At 39.5% G+C, this 18,015-nt stretch overlaps 2 protein-coding genes across 2 annotated transcripts; both read left to right on the top strand.

Annotated features, from left to right (window-relative positions):
- Positions 1–6,599: 6,599 nt before the first annotated feature.
- LOC113876389 (vomeronasal type-1 receptor 4-like) lies at positions 6,600–7,550 on the top strand. Its single transcript, XM_027515539.1, has one exon. It carries the CDS (start codon positions 6,600–6,602, stop codon positions 7,548–7,550), a length of 951 nt encoding a protein of 316 aa, XP_027371340.1.
- Positions 7,551–15,157: 7,607 nt separating this feature from the next.
- Positions 15,158–17,148, top strand: LOC113875292 (vomeronasal type-1 receptor 2-like). Its single transcript, XM_027513627.1, is given in 2 exon segments — positions 15,158–15,662; positions 16,982–17,148. Coding segments are annotated over 2 exon segments (672 nt in total).
- The last annotated feature ends 867 nt before the right edge of the window (positions 17,149–18,015 follow it).

Here is an 18,015-nt window from a genome sequence, read left to right as displayed (position 1 = left end):
TCCATATTCTTTCTCTGCGTATAGGTGCTCTTATGTTATAGAACTGATTTCTAAAGGTGGCTTTTGGGGTCAAGTGACAATTCAAAATTTTAACTTATGTTTCCACACTATTCAAAAAGTTTAAGGCAGTTCATAGCTCCTCTACTAGTTTCATCTTATAAAGTCTTATATAAATGGTTCTTTGCATAATATTGCCCGAGGTGATGAATTTCTACTCTTGAAGACATTCCTTTCTGAGTCTTTGTAAGTATCAAATAGAGAAAGTCCTTTACAAAAGATGTTGTATTGCAGATTTTTTTTTATATCCAGCATCCAGGGATTTGATAACCTATAGATCTTCTGACCTATATCAGGGGGTATATCTCATCTTGATGAAATCATGTTTATGATGTTGAGTTTATGTAAATAGATAAAACATTTTATAAGAATATTCATCAGGTTGTCTGAAGGATATGACACCCCAAATTAAGAAGGGTGACTGTGTATATATGTTTTCATAAAAGTCATTTAGGGTATTTAAACTGTTTATTCATTTCCTTTTGACTGTGCTGAGTCTTCATTGCTCCTAGGGCTTTTCTCTAGTTGTGGCAAACAGGGGCTACTCTTTAATTGCAGTACTTGGGCTTCTCATTGCGGAGACTTCTCCTGTTGCAGAGCATGGGTTTCTAGGTGCACAGGCTTCAGCAGTTGTGGCTCAAGGGCTTAGTTGCTCCATGGTATGTGGGATCTTCCCAGACCAGGGATCAAACCCATGTCTCCTGCACTGCCAGGCAGATTTTTATCCACTGTGCCACCAGGGAAGCCCAGGGTATTTTCTTGATATTCTAATTCAGTCTTTTTGTATGAGCCTTAATTTTGATGACAGATAAAATTTCATGGCAGGACCTATACGGCTTCTAGGAATTTCCTACAATTTCTGGGACACTTATAACAATGTGTCTGAGCCTCTATAGACACATTGTTAATAAACTGTTAATGTTATTTATTTGACAATGCTTCCCATGTAATTTAATATATCAAATATACCTAGTTAGTTTAATCTCTTTTTTCTCAATAAGGAGAGAAAACAAATCTTTGAGATATTTCAGGGGCCTCTGAATATCTTAAAGTTAGTCCAAAGTCAAGAAGACCTTGTTTAGAATTTAACTTAATGTTCTAGAAGTTTGTAAAAAAGATTAAAGGGTTTTAAAACACTTAGTCAAATAGGTCAGTTGGAAACAATGCTTAGTTATCCATTTAACCAAAATTACAAAGATTTCGTAGGCAAATACAGAAGCTAAGGGAAAATGTAGATCTTTTAATGCTATCAAGACCAGATCTACTTAAAAAACAAAGACATGATGAAGATAACATAGAGCATAACTAATTTGACCCGGCACAAGATCTTCATTTATTTATTTAGGCAAATGACTTAAAGGTAAGGAAAAAGTTTATTAGAAATCCTGGTGGCTCAGAATTCAACTGCCAGTGCAGGAGACGCAGGTTCGACCCCTGGGTCAGGGAAGATCCCCTGGAGAAGAAAATGGCAACCTACTCCAGTATCTTTGCCTGGGAAATCCCATGGACAGGGGAGCCTGGCAGGTGACAGTCCATGGGATCGAAAAAAGTTAGATGGGACTTAGGGACTGAACAACAGCAACAGCAATCAAGTGCAGATCAATTTTTTTTAAAATTGTCCTCTCAATAGATAGAAAACCAAATTCCAGTTTTGCATCAATTTACTTTAGATATTGGGGGCTTCCCTGGTGGCTCAGAAGGTAGTCTGCCTGCAATGCAGGAGACTCAGGTTTGATCCCTGGGCCAGGAAGATCCCCTGGAGAAGGAAATGGTAACCAACTCCAGTATTCTTGCCTGAAGAATCCCATGGACAGAGGAGCCTAGCGGGCTGCAGTCCATGGGGTCGAAGAGAGTCAGAGACGACTGAATGACTGAACAATACCACCACTGGTTAACACTCCGAGCTTCCACTGCAGGGGGCTCAGGCCATCCCTAATTGAGGAACTAAGATCCAACATGCAACATGGCCAAAAATAAATAAATATTAAAAATTTAAAAAGAAACTTATAAGACCTTGGCTGGACCTTGAGAGCATTAAACGGTGTAAGTTAGACAGTGAAGGACAAATGCTGTATGATCTCACTTACAAGTGATATCCAAAACATCCAAACTCATAGAAACAGCAGAAGGGCAGCTGTCAGGGACTGGGGTGTGGGGGAAATGGAGAGATCTTAGTCAAAGGCCATACATCTCTGGTTCTAAGATAAATGGTTTGGAGGAATCTAAGGGACAGCTTAGTATACAGTATACAGTATACAGTAAAGTATACTTAACAATACTGTATTGTTCACTTGAAAGTTGCTAAGAGAGCTGACTTAAATATATTCTTATCACACAAAAAAACGATGGTAATTATGTGAAGTATTGAGAGGTTAACCAACTTTTATTATGATAATCGCTTTGCAATATATACCTGCTTCAAATCATCACACCTTAAATTTACTCAATGTTATATATTGTGCTGCTGTGCTAAGTCAGCTCAGTCATGTCTGACTCTTTGCGACCCCATGGACGGTTGCCTGCCAGACTTCACTGTCCATGGGATTCTCCAGGCAAGAATACTGGAGTGGGTTGCCATGCCCTCCTGGAGGGGCTCTTCCCGACCCAGGGATCGAACCCGGCTCTCTTATGTCTCCTGCATTGGCAGGCAGGTTCTTTACCACTACCACCCCTGGAGAAGCCCATGTTATATATTGCTTTGTGTCAGAAAAGATGTTTTAAAAAATAAGCTTCAGAAGAGGAGGCTGAGCTGGAAAAGTGAACATATCCTCTGAGATGCTGCTCTGAGGTAGGCTTTTATCAGGTCCTGGGGGAATTTCCATCAGGGAGTGGAAACTAACTTTGATCACTTGTCTAGATTCTGACGTTTACTTAATGATGTAGATCAACCTGGGAAAAGTACATCCCCAGATCCTGCCTTTGCTTTCTTGTCAATAAACCTAATAAGTTTACCAGGAGAATCATTCTGCTTCTGGGAGAGCAACTTGCTGTCCTTCTGGGTGCATCAGGATGACTTCAACAAACAAGGTGCTGGAGACCGCAGGTGACAAAGGGGACCCGCTGGGAGGAGACGCTCTGCCATCCCATCCCTCATATACAGTCTTTGCGGGTCAGACCCGGCCTTTCCAAGATGCCCCACCTTCCTGGGGAAGCCAATTGCTTTCTGTAAGGATCTGAGACACTGCGGTTTGAGAGCCAGAAAGAGGTATAAAATCCTTTTTTAACTTTCATTGAGGAGGAGGCGGAAGCCTAGTTCCACCGCCAGAAATCAAACCCATGCCCTCTGCAATGGGAAGCGCAGAGTCTTAACCACTGGACTACCAGGGAAGTCCCTAAAAATCTTTTCAATATTTTCACTCCCAATCCCAAGCTTCCTTACAGAGACTTCATTATTTGCTCAGATATAATCTGCTAATTTTTTGATATGAATATATTTATCTTCTTTCTCACAATATTGTCATGATTTCTTTTCCTTCAGGTATGTTGCTTTTTATACTTTATTCTTTTCCTTTTTTAGTATTTCTTAAATAATGTTTCTTAAATTTCTTAAATTACTTAAATAATGAACAGGTGTTTATTACTCTTTCACTGTCTTCAATTCATTTTCCTTTTAAAACTCTATCGTATTTTCTACATTGTACTTTTGACTTTTTTGTTTCTTAAAAGCTATTTAAAATTCCAAAGAATTTCACTTGACAAATGCCTCCTCTTTTTTAACGTTTTTTTGGGTCTCTTTATAGTCTACACCCTAACTGATATTTATTTACATTTGATATAATGCAATGCCTCTCAGTTTCATTTAATTACTATTTTATAATTTTGTCTTTACTTTTGTTTTTCCCAGCATCTTTCTATTTTTATGTATATAAGTTCTTATCTCAAATTGAATTACAGTACACTCATTTTCATTAAAAAATGCTCGATAACATCATTTATCTTAGAGGCTTTACATATTTTCTATTAAATATATATTAATTCCTGGGTTCAAGAAATTTTTATGCTGTTGAGATGTATAATTCCTTAAATTTTATTTTAAAACAAATATCCTACTGGAATACAGAAATTCAGATGATTTTTATACTGACTTTGCTTCCAGTAAACTTGTATGTCAGTTTTTAAAATTCTAAAAATGAAGCTGATGATTCTACCAGTTTCCTTTTTAACATGTATAGATTCTGTTAATGATTAAAGATAGTGATAAAAAATTCTTTCTAATTTTCTTCTTACTTTATTACAAAGCCTAGGAAATCGGAAATCATGAAAACTCCAAATTCCAAGAAACATGGATGAGGTAATAACCTTGTGAATTTCAATGTCAGCCTTAATGGAGGTCATACCATTCTTACACTCTATCTGTAAGCTGACTAATTCTGGTTTTGTAACAAGCACATAAAATTGTTTACAAGAAGATATGGGTTGGAGATATTTTGCAGTCAGCAATACACATGGAATATTGATTAGTTTGGGTTTTATCAGCCACAGTATGACTGCTATTTATGGCTAAAAAAAACATTCCATGTTGTGGGAACAGACCCTTATATTGTAAAATGTTTAGCAGCATCCATGACCATTAGCCATTAGATGCCAAAACTCTGTAGTGCTTACTATTAAGAACAGAAAATGTCACTGAAAAATGCAATTGACCAGTGGGACAAAGGCAGCATGAGGTAAATTGTCCACTTGGAAAGTTCTATATGAGATGATTTGTGTTGGGAGTGGGAAGCCATGCAGCGCTGCATGTAGGATCTTAGTTCTGGGACCAAGGATTGAACCTGCATCCCCTACATTGAAAGCATAGAGTGTTAACCACTGGAATGCCAGGGAAGACTCTGAGTTGAATTCTTAAGTGGTAATTGCTTTGGGGTATTGTATAATGTAGTTAAAATTCTAAACACGAACTTCAAATACATATGATTCTCTTTAGGTTTTAGAAGTGTAACATTCTCTAGAAATGTCAGACTATTGAAACATATGGGTTCAGATACAAAATGCAATTTGATACTCTTAGGAAAAATGTTTTCTTTTTTCAAGAAATATTATATAGATTTGTGCATACATTTTCTTTTTTTAAGATTTGTGTGTGTGTGTGGACCATTTTTAAAGTCTTCATTGAATTTGTTATGACATTGCTTCTGTTTTATACTTTGGGTTTTTTTGGCCATTAGGCATGTGGGCTTTTAGCTCCCTGATCAGGGATTGAACCCCGACCTCCTGAACTGGAAGGTGAAGTTCTTTAACCACTGGACCACCAGGGAAGTCCCTGTGGCTAGCACATTCATTGTATTTGGTCAATTAAAAACAGAAAAAACTTGGAGAGTTAAAAATAATTCTTGAATCCCACTTCCTGGTGGGAATCTTGTTAGCAGAGAAACACTCACTACACCTCTGTTTTTTGCTCTTTCTATGAGTGATTCCTCCCAAATTGGAACCAGTCTGTACACAGCTTTCCTGCCTTACGATTGTCTCTCATTTGCATTCCCCATATCATCTTTTAAACATTCTTTTTTGCATTCTTTTCCATTATGGTTTAGCCTGGAATATTGAATACAGTTGCCTGTGCTATCCAGTAGGACCTTGTTTATCCATCCATATTTAACCGTTTCCATCTGCTAATCTCAAACCCCCAATCCATTCCTGTCCCCCAGCCCTTGGCAACTACAAGCTGTTCCCTATGTCTCTGAGTCGGTGTATGTTTCATAGACAGATTGGATTTTGCATGTTCTACATTCCACAGGTAAGTGAGGTCAGGTGGTTATTTGTCTTTCTCTTTCTCACTTACTTCACTTACTTCTCTAGATCCATCTATGTTGCTGCAGTTCTTTTTCATGACCGAGTAGTATTCTACTGGGGCTTCCCAGGTGGCATTAGTGGTAAAGAACCCACCTGCAATGCAAAAGACAAAGAGACACTGGTTTGATCCCCGGGTAGGGAAGATCCCCTGGAGTAGGGCATGGGCAAGCCATTCCAGTATTCTGCCTGGAGAATCCCAAGGATAGAGAAACCTGGTGGGCTACAGTTCATGGGTGGCAAAGAGTCAGACTCGACTGAAGCTACTTAGCATGCACACAAAAAGAATTCTATTGTATATATGTGCCAAAAATGCCTTCTAGAGACTTCTCTAGTGCTCCGGTGGCTAAGACTCCATGCTCCCAATGCAGTGGGCCTGGGTTCAATCCCTGGTCAGGAAACTAGATCCCACGTGCCGCAGCTAAGATCCAGTGCAGCCAAGTAAATCAATGTTCTTTAAAATGCCTTCTAAGATGCAAATTAAAATTTGTCTTTTTTTTTAATATGCCCAACATGCCATAGGTAATATACTAGAATTAATGTTAGTATTTGAATTACACCCTCTTCATGAAACTGAATTCTGTACTCAAAGATTCTCAAGAATCCTTGTAGTCCAGTTCTGAAAGCACCATATGTGGGTCTGAAATACAGAAAAGTTGAACAGACCCTATAATTTATAATTTCAGAATATAATCTATTTTGCTTTGTTTGAAGTCTGGTTGACCTAATGACAGCCATAAAACGGGATTAAGATAATGCTTGCGAGTGATGCAATTTTGGAATTTTTCTTCATATCTCAGATCTGTATTGGGCTCATGGGGAACTCGGTCCTCTTCAAGTTAAAAATGTGCACTTTCATAACTCGGTCTCACCTGAAAAAGCCCATTGATGTCATATTCATACACCTGACTTTGGTCAATGTCTTGACCATCATGTTCAAGTTGATACCAGATGTCATGTCATCCTTTGGAGTACGACACTTTCTAGACGACGTTGGTTGTAAAGCGACTTTGTTCACACACAGAGTTACACGGGGTCTTTCCATCTGTACCACCGCTCTCCTGAGTGCCTACCAAGCCATCACCATCAGTCCTGTTCATTCTAAATGGGCGTGGCTTAAATTGAAACTCTCTACGTGTATTTACCCCTCTTTCCTTTTCTTCTGGGTCATCAACATGCTTATCTATATCCACATCATCAAAACAGTAGTAGCCAATCTCAACTTCACAATTGTTGGTTCTGGGTATTCCACACTATATTGCCAAACTAACCAGTTGGAACACCACTACTATTCAATGGCATTTTTGAGTGTCATCTTGATTCGAGATCTCCTCTTTGTGAGCCTCATGGCGTGGTCCAGTCTCTACATGGTGACCCTTCTCTACAAACACCGCCGGAGAGCCCTGCATATTCACAGCCCCACCCTCTCTCCCCGGCCCTCTCCTGAAATCCAAGCCACCCACATCATTCTTCTCCTAGTCAGCTGCTTTGTCTTCTTTTATTTCTCAGACAATTTTATTACCCTTTATCTGTTTTATAGACATGAGAAAAATTGGAGACTGAAGAGAATGAATGGAATAATTTCTTCCTGCTATCCAGTGATCTGCCCTTTTGTGCTGATGAAAAATAATAAAATTGTTTCCAAATGTATTTCTTCCATTTCAAAGATGAGAATGACCTTTTCTCGAAGAACAGTGAAGAGATGACCTGATACCCGCAGGCAATGTAGGGGGTCTCTGGAATAATTTATATAAAGAAGAAAATGCCACATGGCTCTTGAACCCTTAAAATGGGGCTAGTCGGCTAAAATGAGATGAAATGTAAATTAAAAATACACACAGATTTGAATCTCACAAGGAAGAAGAGGACATAAACATCCCGTTAATAATTTTCCTATTTCATATGGATTACTTGTTTCTATTATAATAATTGGGTTAAGCAAAATGTAGTATAGTCATATCATTAAATAATCTGCTTTGTTTTACTTTTTTTTAAACTGCAGCTACTAGAAGGTTTAAAATTACATTTGGGACCCACCTTATATTTCTATTAATGTGCACTGCTCTAGGGAAAGTCATTTGTCTATTTAACAAATAGATATAGCATGTTTAGGCATTAGACATGTTCTAAGCTCTCAAAAGAGTGGGGCATGCATGGGTGATTAACACAGGCAAAATATAATTACTGGGGAGATTATATGCAATGCTCTCTAAAAAATGTAAATCCACGTGATAGAGCTATAAATTATTCAAGCAGCTAACACAACATTGTAAGTTAACAATATTTCACTAAAATAAATCTTTCTTAAAAGGAAAGCAATAATTTGAGCAGGATAAATGAATCGGGAGTGCTGGGGCTGTCACCCTAACGCACAGCGCCCTGCAGGATGTGTCTTTCAGTGTCTGTGGGAATCTATCCACGAAAATAATCCCGCGAATGCTGTGCTCATGTATTTGCAGTTTTCAATACGCTATGTGATGATAACGTCAATGAAATGTGTCCCTCCCTTTTCAATAATTCTTTATTAAACACAGCCTGACACTTTCCTATCTACTCTGCTGCAACATTTGCTTTAAATAGATGGAGTTTGCACATTTCTTTGTTCTGCAGCATTTTTCTTCATCTTCAGCTTGTGTGGTTTTGAAGCCTTTGTTCAGTCAATTCCTTGTTTGCTTTAAGTCCTCAGGGTTATGATGAAAGTGACATAGACTTTGAATCTTTGTTCAGAATGTTTGATGTATTCTGCTTTGCCCAGGCATAGGATTATGGGCTTAACCCATAATAGTTCACTTTCCCCCGACTTCCAATTTTCCCTGGTGCAAATGAAATGAGTGATTCTTTTCCTTTGAAGAAATTTCATGTTCTCTATGAGCTTTTAAAATTGAACTTTAACATAGAAATAAAACTTATGATTACCAAAGGGGAGGGAGAGAGTGGATAAATTAGGAGAATAAGATTAACATATGCACACTACTATGTATAAGACAGAGGGCTTCCCAGGGCAGCACTAGTAGAAAAGAATCCACCTGCCAATGCAGGAGATGCGAGAGATGTGGGCTCAATCCCTAGAGATGTGGGCTCAATCCCTCGGTCAGAAAGATTCCCTGGAGTAGGAAATGGCAACCCACTGCAGTAATTTTGCCTGGGAAATTCCATGGGCAGAGGAGCCTGGAGGGCTACAGTCCATAGGGTCTCAAAGAGTCAGACTGAGCAAACACGCACCACAGAATACACTAACCCCACTTTGGGGTTTATTTTGAGGGCAATGAAATTACCATCTTTAAGAGATGTATGTACCCCATTTTTGTAGCATTATTCATATACCCAAGAGACTCTTGAAAAGCAAGGAGATCAAACCAGTCCATCCTAAAGGAAATCAATCCTGAATATTCTTTGGAAGGACTGATACTGAAGCTGAAGCTCCAATATTTTGGCCACCTGGTGCAAAGAGTCAATTCACTGGAAAAGACCCTGATGCTGGAAAAGATCGAAGGCAGGAAGAGAAGGGAACAATAGAGGATGAGATGATTGGATGGCATCCCTGATTTAATGGACATGAGTTTGAGCAAACTCTGGGAGATAGTGAAGGACAGGGAAGCCTGGTGTGCTGCAGTCCATTGGGTCGAAAAGAGTCGGACATGACTTAGCAACTGAACAACAAGATATCAAAACAAGCTCTGTGTTAATCAGTGGATGAATGTGTGGATAAAATGTGGTATACGTATATATATATTTTTCCTGTCTCTATATTGAAATATTATCAGTTATTAAAAACTGAAGAAGGGGAGGGATGAACTGACAGTTGGGGTTTGTAGATGCAAATTATCACATATATCATGGGTAAACGAGGTTTTTTGTAGAGCACAGGGAACTGGGTTCAATATCCTGGGATAAACCGTAATGGAAAACAATATAAAAAAGAAAGTATGTATGTATATAACTGAATCGCTTAGCTATACACCAGAAATTAATGCAACAGTGTAAATCAACTATACTTCAATAAAAAAAATTTTTTTTTAAATGAAGAAAATCTTGCCACAGTGTGGATGGACCTTGAGGGCATTATACTATGTGAAACAAACTAGGCAGAGAAAAACAAATACTGTATGATCTCACTTATATGTGGAATTTAAATATGCCAAACTCATAAAAGCAGAGATCAGACTGGTGGTTGTTTGGGGCTGGGGTGTGGGGGAAATGGGGATATCTGAGTTGAAGAGTATGAGCTTCCATTTCTTAGATGAATAGATTCTGGGGAGCTTAAAGGGCAGCATGGTTACTATAGTACATGTTGTTCAGTTGCTAAGTCATGTCCCACTCTTTGCAACCTCAGGGACTGCAGCACACCAGGCTTCCCTGTCCTTCACTATCTCCTGGAGTTTGTTCAAACTCAGGTCCATTGAGTCGATGATGCCATCCAACTAGCTCATCTCTATCGCCCCCTTCTTCTGGACTCAGTCTTTCACAGCATCAGGGTCTTTTCCAATGAGTCGGCTCTTCACATCAGGTGGCCAAAGTATTGGAGTTTACTATAGTTAACAATACTGTACTGTATATGTGAAAGTGGCTAAGAGAGTGGGTCTCCAATGTTCTCATTATTAACAGTATGCTAATTCTGTGAGGTATTGAGATGCTAGCTAACTTTATTATGGGAATCATTTTGCAATGAACACTTGCATCAAAACAACACACTGTAGACCTTAAATTTTTGTTGTTGGGATTTAGTCGCCAAGTTGTGTCCGACTCTTCTCGACCCCGTGGATCGCAGACTTTACAGAGTTAAACTTACACAGTGCCAATTACACTTCACAAGAGCTAGCAGCTCTTGGCGGGGAGAAAGCCTTAAAAGAGGAAGCACAACAAGGGAATTGGAAAAGTGAACTTCTGCTCTGAAGAGCTGCTCTGAGGTCAGGTTTTATCAAGTCCTCGGGGAGTTTCTATCAGTGGAGTGGCAACTAACTTTGATTTCTAATTTTCTAAAGTTTACTTTTTAATGCAGTTCAACTGGGGGGAAAATTACATCCTCAGATGATGACTTTGTCTCCTCATCAATAATCCTATTAAGTTTACCATGAGAATCATTTTGCATCTGGGAGAGCAATTTGCTGCCCCTCTGGGCACATCAGGATGACCCCAACAAGATGCTGGAGACAGCAGGTGACAAGGGGAACCCCTGAGAGGCTTTGCAGGTCAGACCCAGCCTTTCCAAGAAGCCTCTTGTTTTTTGCAGAGGCTGGCTGCTTTTAATAAGGATCTGAGATACTCAGTTTTGACAAGAGAGAGGCACGAAAATCTTTTCAAGATTCCCATTCCCCATCCTAAGCTTCCTTACAGAGACTGCCTTTCTTTTAAATTTCAAATTTAATCCTCCATCAATTTTCTGTTTGATATGATTGTATTTTATCTTTTTTCTCATGATATTGTCACTATCTCTCCTTTCCTCCATAGATATTACTTTTCATTTCTTCATTCTTTTTCTTTAGTATTTCCTATACCTGCCCTGTATTATTTTATTATTCACAATATATTTTACTTTAAAACTATATCTATCACACTTCCTACATTGTATTTTGACATTTGAAATTTCCAAACCATTCCATGTATTGGCTAATACTGCTCCTTATTTTATGCTTTACTTTCACTTTTCACCTTTATACTCTACACCTTAGTTGATATTTATCTATATTTGATATCATGTCATGCCTCTCAGGTTCATTTAATTTCTCATTTTTACAATCTTCTGTTATACCTGCTTTTGTTTTCCCCCGCATCACTCTATTTTTATAATACCCTTTATTTCAAATTATAATATGCTAATTTTATTTTTAGAGTACTTGAGTCACATTTACATTAATTGATAACATCGTTTCTTCTTAGAGGTTTTGTACATTTCTTGTTATTTAGTCGCTAAGTCATGTCCAATTCTTTTACGACCTCATGGGCAATAGCCTGCCAGACTCCTCTGTCCATGGAATTTCCCAGGCAAGAATACTGAAGTGGGTTACCATTTCCTTCTCCAATACATTTCTTATTATGTACTAATTCCTAGGTTCAACAAATTTTCATGGTTTGTGAACGATGCTATTTTTTAAATTGCATTTAAAAATTTTCATGCTGGCATATAGAAATCCAAATGATTTTTGTTCTGACTCTTCAGGACTCTTGAAAATTGTTCTTAAAAATTCTAATCATTTAACCAATGATTATATCAGTTCCCTTCTTAAAATTTACAGAATATTTTAATGATAAAAGATAGTGGTAAATAATTCTTTCTAATTTTTTGCTTCTTTCTTTACCAAAAAGCCCAGGGAGGGATTTCCCTCGTGGTCCAGTGGTTAGGACTCTGTGCTTCCATGGCTGGGGACATGGGTTTGATCCTTGGTCAGAGAACTAAGATCTCAAAAGCCATGCTGCTGGGCAAAAAAAAAAAAAAAAGTTCAGGGAACCTGGAAACATGAAAAATAGAAGTGATGAAGCAGATATTTTTACTCACAGCCGATCTCAAAGGAAAAGCTTTCAGTACACAGCCTTTAATGTAATACTACTGCTGCTGTTAGATAGCATCACCAACTCAATGGACATGAATTTGAGCAAACTCCAGGAGATAGTGAAGGACAGAGGAGCCTGCTGTGCTGCAGTCCATGGGGTCACAGAGAGTGTGACATGACTTAACAACTGAGCAACAACTGCCATTGTAAATATTTTTGTCTGGGTACAAGATCATTCCTTCCTAGTGCTACATAACTAAACATTTTTATCCTAAGTACATACTGAATTTTGTCACATGATTTTTTTACATACACTGAAGTGACAATATATTTTTGTTCCTTGTGAGCAATCATACAGATGAAGTTTCAAATGTTAAAATTACCTTCCAGTTAGGGATAATTCTATGGCAAAGTGCTTGATTCTTTTTGCATATTGTGGACTCAATTTTTACAATCATTTTGATGGATTGCTTTTAATTTGGTTTCTGAAATAATCTCATATTATTGTCCTTTTCATTATAAGTTATGTTTTGCTACCAGGGTCATGCTAATCTCATAATGTGATTAATGGAAGGTTCTCCATTTTTTTATCCTCAGCAGTTGTTTGTATATATTATTTGTTTCTGAAGTGTTTGCCATACTTCACCATCAAGCATTCTTTAGAATTTCTTATGGAATGATTTTTACCCACTCTTCAATTTGATCATGAGGAGCATTGTCTACGTATGACCTTCTATGACACAAATGTCTTTCTTTTGGTAAGTTAACTCCTAGGTATTCGTCCATATCTCCCAAACTTCCAAATTTATTGACAGAGTTAATCATACTTTCATATTATTTTCTAGTATTTGCAGCTTCTGTGTTGCTATCCATTTAACGTTTTAAATCCTGATAGTATTTGTGCTTACCTTGAAGGAAAGTTATGACCAACCTAGATAGCATATTCTAAAGTAGAGACATTACTCTGCCAACAAAGGTCCGTCTAGTCCAGGCTATGGTTTTTCCTGTGGTCATGTATGGATGTGAGAGTTGGACTGTGAAGAAGGCTGAGCGCCGAAGAATTGATGCTTTTGAACTGTGGTGTTGGAGAACACTCTTGAGAGTCCCTTGGCCTGCAAGGAGATCCAACCAGTCCATTCTGAAGGAGATCAGCCCTGGGATTTCTTTGGAAGGAATGATGCTAAAGCTGAAACTCCAATACTTTGGCCACCTCATGCGAAGAGTTGCCTCACTGGAAAAGACTCTGATGCTGGGAGGGATTGGGGGCAGGAGGAGAAGGGGACGACAGAGGATGAGATGGCTGGATGGCATCACCGACTCGATGGACATGAGTTTGAGTGAACTCCGGGAGTTGGTGATGGACAGGGAGGCCTGGCGTGCTGCGATTCATGGGGTTTCGAAGAGTTGGACACGACTGAGCGACTGAACTGAACTGAGGAAAGTGGAACAGTCTCACTGAAAAGTGAAAAGTGTTAGTCACTCAGTCATGTCTGACTCTTTGTAACCCCATGGACTATAGCCGGTCAGGCTCCTCTGTCCAAGGAATTCTCCAGGCAAGAATACTGGAGTGGGTTGCCATTTCCTTCTCCAGAGGATCTTCCTGCCCCAAGGAATCTTCCTGCCCCAGGGATCGAACCCAGGTCTTCTGCATTGCAGGCAAATTCTTTACCATCTGAGCCACCAGGGAAGCCCATATGGCCTTGTGCTTATATTTTTACATTTATGTATGTACTATATGGGGCTTCCCAGATGGCGCTAGTGGTAAAGAACCGACCCGCCAATGCAGGAGGCATAAGGGATGCAGATTCAGTCCCTGGATCGGAAAGATCCCCTGGAGAAGGGCATGATAACCCATTCCAGGATTCTTGCGTGGAGAATCCCATTGGACAGAGGAGCCTGGTGGGCTACAGTCCATGGGGTTGCATAGAGTCAGACACAACTGAAATGAGTTAGCATGCACACATGTACTGTATGCACACACAATTCTTTTTATGCACCAGAACTGTTGAATACAGTGTTCTACAGAAAATTTAGAATATTAAAACATATTGATCCAGATATTAAAAAGGAATCTATGGACATCTGGTCAACCAGGTCAGTTTGTGAAGCGGTAACCTGTGTAGATATCTATGCATGTGTGTGTTAGTCAGTCCCATCCAGCTCTTTGTGACCCCATAGACTGTAGCCTGCCAAGCTCCAGCTCTGTCTATGGAATTCTCTAGGCAAGGATACTGAAGTGGGTTGCCATTTCCTTCTCCAGGGGATGTCTATGGAGTCTACCAAACCTGAGGAAGCTGAAGCCAAGTGCATGGTTGTTGGCTTGTGGCCATTTGGGGGGATAAACAAGCTGGGATCTAATACTTATAAGAAAAAATGCCCTCTAACATGCAAATTTCATATAGGCCCAATATGTTCTAGGTAACATACTATATAAGTTATTATTATTATTATTATTATTATTTTAAACTTTTGGTCTCTGACGAGGGATTGAACCCACGCCCCCTGCATTGGCAGCATGGAATCTTAACCACTGCACCACCAAGGAAGTCCCAATATACTAGAAATAGGGTGTTAGTATTTGAATTCCACCTGCTTCATAAAACCTAATTCTCTAAGGTTCTCAAGAATTCTCAAGAATCCAGTCTCTGAAAGTTCCGTATTGGGGCCTGAAATACAGAAGAGTGGAACATTTCGCACCCTGTCCTCCTCCTGAACTGTCAGTCATTAATTTCTTTAACAAGCTCCATTATAATTTCCCAATATACTCTATTTTGTTTCAGTACAAACCAGGTAAACCTAATTAATATATTTAAAATCAATAAGATATGTTTACAAGTGATGAAATTTGGGGTTTTTTCCATATGTTTCAAATTTGTGTCAGGTTCATGGGAAATTCATTGCTTTTCATGTTCTATATGTACACCTTCTTAACTCATTATCACATGAAAAATCCAATAGATTTAATATTCATACACTTGACCTTGGTCAACATTTTGAATATCATGTTTAACTTGATACAACATTTCATGTCATCCTTTGGAGACAGATATTTTCTGGATGATATAGGTTGTAAGGCAACTTTGTATACATACAGAGTTACCCAGGGTCTTTCCATCTGTACCACCACTCTCCTGAGTGCCTACCAAGCCATCACCATCAGTCCTATTCAGTCTAATTGGGCATGGCTTAAATCAAAACTCTCTACGTGTGTTTACCCTTCTTTCCTTTTCTTCTGGGTCATCAACATGCTCATCTATATCCACATCATTAAAACTGTAGAAGCCAGACGCAATTTCGCAATAGTTCAGTTCAGTTCAGTCGCTCAGTCGTGTCCAACTCTTTGCGACCCCATGAATCGCAGCACGCCAGGCCTCCCTGTCCATCACCAACTCCCGGAGTTCACTCAAACTCATGTCCATCGAGTCGGTGATGCCATCCAGCCATCTCATCCTCTGTCGTCCCCTTCTCCTCCTGCCCCCAATCCCTCCCAGCATCAGGGTCTTTTCCAATGAATCAACTCTTCGCATGAGGTGGCCAAAGTACTGAAGTTTCAGCTTTGGCATCATTCCTTCCAAAGAAATCCCAGGGCTGATCTCCTTCAGAATGGACTGGTTGGATCTCCTTGCCGTCCAAGGGACTCTCAAGAGTGTTCTCCAACACCACAGTTCAAAAGCATCAATTCTTCAGCACTCAGCCTTCTTCACAGTCCAACTCTCACATCCATACATGACGACAGAAAAACCATAGTCTAGATTAGACGGACCTTTGTTGGCAAAGTAATGTCTCTGCTTTTCAATGTGTTATCTAAATTGATCATAACTTTTCTTCCAAGGAGAAAGCCACTTCATGGCTGCAGTCACCATCTGCAGTGATTTTGGAGCCCCCAAAAATAAAGTCTGACACTGTTTCCACTGTTTCCCCATCTATTTCCCATGAAATGATGGGACCAGATGCCATGATCTTTGTTTTCTGAATGTTGAGCTTTAAGCCAACTTTTTCACTCTCCACTCTCACCTTCATCAAGAGGATTTTGAGTTCCTCTTCACTTTCTGCCATAAGGGTAGTGTCATCTGCATACCTGAGGTTATTGGTATTTCTCCCAGCAATCTTGATTCCAGCTTGTGCTTCTTCCAGCCTAGCGTTTCTGCATAGAAGTTAAATAAGCAGGGTGACAATATACAGCCTTGACGTCCTCCTTTTCCTATTTGGAACCAGTCTGTTGGTCCATGTCCAGTTCTAACTGTTGCTTCCTGACCTGCATATAGGTTTCTCAAGAGGCAGATCAGGTGGTCTGGTATTCCCATCTCTTTCAGAATTTTCCACAGTTTATTGTGATCCATGCAGTCAAAGGCTTTGGCATAGTCAATAAAGCAGAAATAGATGTTTTTCTGGAACTCTCTTGCTTTTTCCATGATCCAGTGGATGTTGGCAATTTGATCTCTGGTTCCTCTGCCTTTTCTAAAACCAGCTTGAACATCTAAGTTCACGGTTCATGTATTGCTGAGGCCTGGCTTGGGGAATTTTGAGCATTACTTTACTAGCATGTGAGATGAGTGCAATTGTGTGGTAGTTTGAGCATTCTTTGGCATTGCCTTTCTTTGGGATTGGAATGAAAACTGACCTTTTCCAGTCCTGTGGCCACTGCTGAGTTTTCCAAATTTGCTGTCAACCTATGCAAGCCACACCACACAATTCAATGGAATTTTTGAGCGTCATGGTGATTTGAGATCTCCTCTTCGTGTTCCTCGTGATATGGTCCAGTCTCTACATGTCTCTACCACCATCTCTAGTAACCAGTGCAGGAAGCCAACAATAAAGTCTGGAATAATTGGCCCCAAACTGCCAGGATTTGATTAATAATTTGATCATTTTTTCCTTGACTTCCCACTTAGTATCAACTGGAGAAAGCCAGATATTCACCCCCCTCCCCTTCTAGTTCACCTGCTGACCCATTTTAGTGCCCCAGGCCAACAGCCTCCCATCATGGCTTACCTGAAGCCTTCCCTATTTTTCTTTTAAGGAGCTCTCCCACTCTGCCTGCCTTTGAGTCTCTGCTAAATGCTGGTGATGGTGGCTGACTCCCTTGCTAGAGCCAGCTCTGAACAATAGCCTTTCCTTGTTCTCCTTCCGGGTTTCTCTTTTGATTTCCACATTGTCTCAATCCTCTGTTCAAACCCACAAGAGTTTTCTTCACATGAATGAAGCTCTCCATGGTTATTCTCATAATATCCTATGTCCCTGTCACAGCATAACTCATGCTTCAATTTCTGTCTCCATACTCTCTGGCCAGTCATAAGGAAGAACTCAGTGTTGACAAAAACAGACTATGTGATTTCCCATTTTGGCATCTTTGCACATTTGTCCTCACACACACTGATTCTCAGTCTGAAAAATGAAAATCTCAACCCAAAAGCTATCTTCCTTGTTTCCAGACCTTCATAGCTGTGTGTTTCTATCTCTTCTTGCCTCTTGAAACTATTTTGCATTTTGATCTCTGCAATGAACTACCCACCTTCGATAAAAGGTGATTCTGAGATCACCATTGGATGACACCATAATATAACGGAAGTCCATTCTTAAGTAATCCATTTTCACTTACCATGTTTTTATTGTTGGCAGCCAAGTAAATGGTACTCCAGTTTCCAGCCCACTAAAAAGAACATTTATATTGACTCATATTAGG

This window comes from Bos indicus x Bos taurus, chromosome 18, assembly GCF_003369695.1.
Source record: "Bos indicus x Bos taurus breed Angus x Brahman F1 hybrid chromosome 18, Bos_hybrid_MaternalHap_v2.0, whole genome shotgun sequence".
Taxonomy (NCBI): Eukaryota; Metazoa; Chordata; class Mammalia; order Artiodactyla; family Bovidae; genus Bos; species Bos indicus x Bos taurus.
This window is presented reverse-complemented; position numbering and strand designations above follow the sequence as displayed.

Bases quoted from the DNA above. Each gene is read 5' to 3' on its own strand.
- LOC113876389 (XM_027515539.1), top strand. From the start codon at position 6,600: ATGCTTGCGAGTGATGCAATTTTGGAATTTTTCTTCATATCTCAGATC.